The sequence below is a fragment of the Tubulanus polymorphus genome, chromosome 3 (genome assembly GCF_964204645.1).
Source record: "Tubulanus polymorphus chromosome 3, tnTubPoly1.2, whole genome shotgun sequence".
In the NCBI taxonomy this organism is placed as follows: Eukaryota; Metazoa; Nemertea; class Palaeonemertea; order Tubulaniformes; family Tubulanidae; genus Tubulanus; species Tubulanus polymorphus.
Genome location: NC_134027.1, coordinates 12,973,227 through 12,979,485, shown reverse-complemented (window position 1 = coordinate 12,979,485; position 6,259 = coordinate 12,973,227). Strand labels below are relative to the sequence as shown.

At 28.4% G+C, this 6,259-nt stretch overlaps 1 protein-coding gene across 1 annotated transcript; it reads left to right on the top strand.

The window, feature by feature from the left end:
- The first annotated feature begins 527 nt into the window (after nt 1-527).
- LOC141902527 (uncharacterized) lies at nt 528-2,707 on the top strand. The gene is made up of 4 exons (XM_074790300.1): nt 528-688; nt 868-1,114; nt 1,333-1,852; nt 1,996-2,707. Exons 1-4 carry the CDS (start codon nt 604-606, stop codon nt 2,179-2,181), a joined length of 1,038 nt encoding a protein of 345 aa, XP_074646401.1. The 5' UTR covers nt 528-603; the 3' UTR covers nt 2,182-2,707.
- The last annotated feature ends 3,552 nt before the right edge of the window (nt 2,708-6,259 follow it).

Sequence of the window (6,259 nt, the reverse complement as noted above, 5' to 3'; positions counted from 1 at the left end):
ATCTAATCGAAAGATTCAGTTAGGGAGCATCTCAAAATGTTGATAGTTACTTCAATTAGAATAACTCGCGGAAGGGGATGGGGGGGGGGGGTAAAGGCCTCCCGCGGATTCATCACCACTGCCGAACTATCGATTTATTGTGGTGCAATAAAGATAACATTGAATTGAACCGTCTCTCGTTTAGATGCTGTTGATATTTTAGATGTATTTTATTTTGTTTATAAAAGTCTATTAGGCTTTAATAGGTTTTTCACTTGTAATTTTGCTATTTTATTTTTCAATTAAAAGTTGTGATAATTGCGAAATACACTCGTGAGAATGTCTTATCTTTGTCTGTGGTTTCTCATTAGAAAATCAATAGTTCCAACTTTGAAAGGGTGGGGTGGGGGGTTAGAAAGAATTAGACAGTTATTCTAATTGAAGTAACTATCGAAATTTTGAGATGCTCCCTTTAGTCATACTCGTATGTCTTCTCTTCCTATTAATCTGATGCTAGATAATTAAATTTCAGCAATGGTTCGTGGAAGACCTAAAAGAGAGATACCATATCAAAGTCTTGAATATCTTATTCTACATACATTCACTTATAAAGAGATTGGCATTATGTTCAATGTTTGTGAAAGAACTATTGCTCAACGTGTTATGGAATTTGGACTTCGCGTCTCTAATATGTCAGATAAATTATCAGGTGGGTAAGGTCTTGTAAATCACCTATGATATCTGAATACAGCTACATTGGTTTTCGCATTTCTTTAAACCGGTAAACGCCTAATTCGGTGGAAAAAATTAAAGTCCCAACTGTACTGGTTTAGGCGGAGTCTACTGTATTTCTTACTAGCAAATAAAGCATAATTTTTCTATTTGCAGATGATATTCTTGATGACATCGTGGCAGATGCTGTAGCCATTCATCCTAATTGGGGAGAAAAGCTACATGCTGGCCACATACAAAGTTTAGGCCTTAGAGTTCAGCGTGACCGGATAAGGGAGTCGTTAAGACGGGTCGACCCAGATGGAATCGATGAGAGGAAACGGAAAACACTGAAGAGAAGAGAATATTGGGTTCCAGGGCCAAATTTTATATGGCATGTAGATGGCAATCATAAGTTGATTAGGTATAGATTTTTGTCACTTACACTTAATATTTCCTCGATGTATTTGAAAAATATCAAAATGAAGTATTCTATCCAAAATGATTTCACGATATTTAGCCTTTGACGAGAAGTTCATGTGTATTTCAAACAACAATTAAGAAAGCATTATTGTTACATGGATATTAGTAATACATTGTATGAACAATATCATTGAAAGATAACATTTATTGAATTTTCAGATGGCGTATAGTAATTCATGGGGGAATTGATGGATTTTCTCGGATTCCTGTCTTTATGAGATGTAGCAACAACAATAGAGCAGATACAGTTTTTAGGAGTTTCAAAAATGCAGTCGAAAGATATGGGCTACCCCAGAAAGTTAGATCAGACCACGGTGGAGAAAATGTCTTAATTGCTGATTACATAATTGCACATCCTGACAGAGGCCCTGGGCATTTTATTACTGGCCGCAGTGTCCACAATCAACGGATAGAAAGACTTTGGCGCGATGTGTATTCTCTCTGCACATCTACCTTCTATAATTTATTTCATTCACTAGAAGAAGAATGTTTACTGATAGCAGACAATGACGTTGACCTGTATGTTTTGCACATGGTTTTTCTACCCCGCCTACAAAACAGCATTAATCGCTTTATTGATGCCTGGATATGTCATAAGGTCAGAACAGTGGGTCAGTCACCGCTTCAATTATGGTTAAGAGGTGAAAACCAAGGCAGCCCTCCTGTTGGTGATCATTTGGTAAGCGAAAAAAAAACACATGCACAACTTTTTCAGTAGAATAATTTTTCAGTTAATTTATTGATAATCATATTCTGTATAAATTGGTAATACAAGTTTTGAGCTCAAAATGATGTGTGCCAATTATATTCTCTTTCATTTAGGAACTAATGGCAGCTAACTTGGATGATCACGAGAGAGTTATGGTGCCCTTAACTCCATGTCCCATAGATGAAGCAGATCTACCAGTGTTCCAAGAGTTGTCAAGAAGTTCAATGGAAACAGAACATGACTTAGGAAAAAATGCTTATATTGAAATCCGACAAGCTTTCCTGCATTTATTATTGTAATATACAGTCAACTCCTCTTAATCCGGATCCCATTAATCCGGATTTTTAATTATTCCGTAGTCATTTCAAAGTCCCGTTTTTTCTTGTTCAAATCCTTAATAAATTATTCAGTTAATCCGTATGAAATAATCCGTATTAATGCTGAAGTAATCAATTTACAAGTGAAAAAATTAATAATACACCCCTTAAGGGCTATTTCCTGCCTATACTAGGCCAGGTATTAATATTCTGAGAATTTTCAAATAATCTGTATTTTCAGTTAATCCGTATGATTTTGCCAGGTCCCACTTCTACGGATTAAGAGGAGTTGACTGTAGACTGTAGACTTGACTGTATATAGATAGAAACCAGCTGAATCGTTTATCTGAAACACCAATTTTATGTATTATTTGTTCAAAAAATATAAAAACTTAATGGACTGAATAAATGAATAACGAAGTAGTCTTATGAATAAAACATAAGTTCATAAACTGGAATGTTAATTGTCAATCCACAACAAGCCTTTTGATATCAATATGATTGAACTGAAACCTTGACTGACAAATTCAATGACCGGTTTTCCATTGAACCTGTTACCCTTTAAAGCCTGGCCCACTCTAGGGATATATCAAAGGTGAGTGTATGATGGCACATTTCCCATCACCTGCCTTTGATAAAAGTAATAGGGATAATAGGCTTTCAAGCCAAAGGTCGAACGGTCGAGCTTGTAAAAAAATGAAAAAACATAAAAATAATTACAATTTCTACTTGAATTACTCGCGAAACTCATAAAAATGAAAAATAAATTCTCACACGCTCGAATTTATTTTTCATTTTATGAGTTTCACTCCTAATTCAAGTAGAAATTGTAATTATTTTTATGTTTTTTCATTTTTACTCACCCGCCCGTACAACCTTTAGCTTGAAAGCCTATTATCCCTATTACTCTTAAAATATTCACATAAATGAATAACATTTAAATCATTGAACTTCTAAAATCAATTTTAATAAAAAATATAGTATTAAAATGGAAGCAAATAAATACTACTGCCCAACATGTAATATCGATATAGATAAATCCCAAAAAGCAAGACACAATAAAACTAGAACATATTTAGAGAATAAATTGAAACTAGAATATAAAGATGATATATTAGAAACTAAATTAGAAGAATTAAAGAATGAAAAAGAAACATATAAATGTGATACATGTAATCAATCATTCAGTGATAAAAGATATTATAAAGAACATTTAAAATCTATAAGTCATATTAGAAATAAGAATAATGATATTTTAGGTGAAGATTATTTTGATAATGATAACGATAAGAAACAGAAGACAATTAAAAGAATAAAAAATAAATTAAACAATAAAAGACCATACATGGAAGATGTAAGAAATTATATTAATTCATTAGATAATAAAAAAGATATAGAAATAGCCGAAGCATTTAAAAGTGATATTGGTCCAGCAGCTATCGAGTTTAAATTTCATAAAGGAAAAACATTAGAAGAAAATAAAAAACATTTAGAAAATATGAAAGAAATAATAAAAATAATTACAGATGTTGAATATCCTAAAATTAGTATATCAGTTAAAGTAAAGTTTATAAAATCTGAAGATAAACCAATATATAATATAAATTCTCATTCACAACATATTATATCTAAACAACATATAGATGATAAATTAAATAAATGTTATAATGAAATAAAAACTAAAATAGAAGAGAAATATTTTGAAGGATCTGGTTTAATATTTGATGAGATAATATTTATAACTTTACATGTTTATAACACAAAATATAATAAGTTAACTAAATCAAAACCAATTGATGAAAATAATTTATCATATTATAAAGATGATAGTATAAATGGAACAAGTTATATTAAATTACCATTTACAACAAAAGCAGTAATAAATATACAAAATTTTGATAAAAAATGTTTTCTATGGGCTATAATAAGTTGTTTACACCCAGTTGAAGATTATAAACAACATAGTTTTAGATTAACTCATTATAAACAATTTGAAAATAATTATAAGATAGATAAGTATCCTGTTAGAATTAAAAATATTCCAAAAATAGAAAGAGATAATAATATAAAGATAAATGTATTTGATTTAATCAAATTACCAAATACAAAAGGAAATAATATTAAACATTATACATTAGAACCTTTATACCTATCAAAAGATTATGATTCAAATGATGTTATAGATATACTATATTATGAGAATCATTATATGTGGATTAAACAAATAGATTTATTTTTTAGAACAGAAAGTGATCACCATAATAAAATATATCTATGTAGAAAATGTTTACATAAATTTAGTAATGAAAGTACATTATTAAATCATAAACAACTATGTGATAATCATGATTATTGTAAATTAGTTTTACCAAATGAAAAAGATAAAATATTAGAATTCAAAAAATATGATTACAAAAATAAAGTACCATTTGTAATATATGGAGATTTTGAATCATTAAATAAAGAATTAACAGATAAAGATAGAAAAGATATATATTATAAAAGAAAGAAATTAAATTCTAATGAAAATGATTATTCAGAAGAACCACCAAAAACAAATACAATTAAAAAGATTCATCAATCAGCTGCTGCTTTCGGGTTATATATTAAATCTAATTATCCAGAACTAATTGAAAGTGAATATTATAATTACAGAAATGAAAATGTTATCAATCATTTTTGTGACTTATTAATTGAATATGAAATAAAATTTAATGAAAAGTTAAATGAAAATAAAGAAATTATAATGACAGAAGAAGATAAAGAAGAATTTGAGTTTGCTGATAAATGTTATTATTGTGAAAAGATATTTAATTATAAAGATAAAAAAGTAAGAGACCATGATCATTTGAATGGAAAGTTTAGAGGCGCTGCACATGAGAATTGTAACTTACAAGCTAAGAAAATTAATTTTGTACCAGTTATATTTCATAATCTATCAGGATATGATGCACATTTATTTATCAAACAGCTATGTTATAAAATAGAAGAAATCAATAATGAAATAGAAATATTAAATTCAAATAGATCAAAAGATAAAATACCAACTTATAAATTTAGAATGTTAGCTAAAACATCTGAGAATTATATATCATTCCAATTTGGTTGTCTAAGATTTATAGATTCATATAGATTTTTAAATAGTTCATTAGATAACTTATCAAAATCATTAGTTGATGATGAATTAAAAATATTAAAGCAACACTATCCAAATAATGATGATTTTAAATTAATGAGATATAAAGGAGCAATTCCATATTCTTTCTATAAAAATCATAATGATTTTAAAATAACTGAATTATTGAAAGAACAATTCTATGATGAATTAAAAAATGAATATGTTAAAGATGAAGTCTATAATAGAACATTGAATATTTGGAATCATTTCGAAATTAAAAATCATGGACAATTAGTAGATTTATATTTAAAATCAGATGTATTATTATTAACCGATATATTCGAAAGGTTTAGAGATGTAAACCTAAAATATTTTAATATTGATCCATGTCATTGTTATTCTAGCCCAGGATTAACATGGGATTGTGGTTTAAAATGTACAGATATAAAAATGGATTTGTTAACAGATATAGATCAATTACTATTATTTGAAAAATCTATAAGAGGAGGTGTTTCAGGTGTATTGGGTGATAGATATTTCAATGTAAATGATAATCCTGGATATAAATTATTATACATAGATGCAAATAATCTTTATGGTTGGGCAATGATGGAACCACAACCTTATGGGATGTTTGAAATAACTGAAGTTTTACAAATTGATAAATTTGATTGGAAGAAAAGAATCCTAGATATTGCAGATGATTCAGATATTGGTTACTTCTTCGTTGTAGATTTAGAATACCCTGAAAATATTAAATTCAAATCTAGAAATCTAGCATATTGTCCCGAACATAAAACTGTTAAACATGAAAAATTATCAAATTATCAAAAAAGAATTAAACCCGATAATCATATTCATACTGAAAAGTTAATGGTAACTCAAGAAGATAAATATAATTATGTAGTACATTATAGAATGTTAAAGTTTTATTTGAGACAA

What these genes read in the sequence shown, in the direction of transcription:
- LOC141902527 (XM_074790300.1), top strand. Translation starts at nt 604, where the DNA reads ATGTTCAATGTTTGTGAAAGAACTATTGCTCAACGTGTTATGGAATTT. An exon ending in GGCAATCATAAGTTGATTAG is followed by an intron (nt 1,115 to 1,332) that starts GTATAGATTTTT and finishes TTGAATTTTCAG; the next exon opens with ATGGCGTATAGTAATTCATG. An exon ending in CTCCTGTTGGTGATCATTTG is followed by an intron (nt 1,853 to 1,995) that starts GTAAGCGAAAAA and finishes TCTTTCATTTAG; the next exon opens with GAACTAATGGCAGCTAACTT.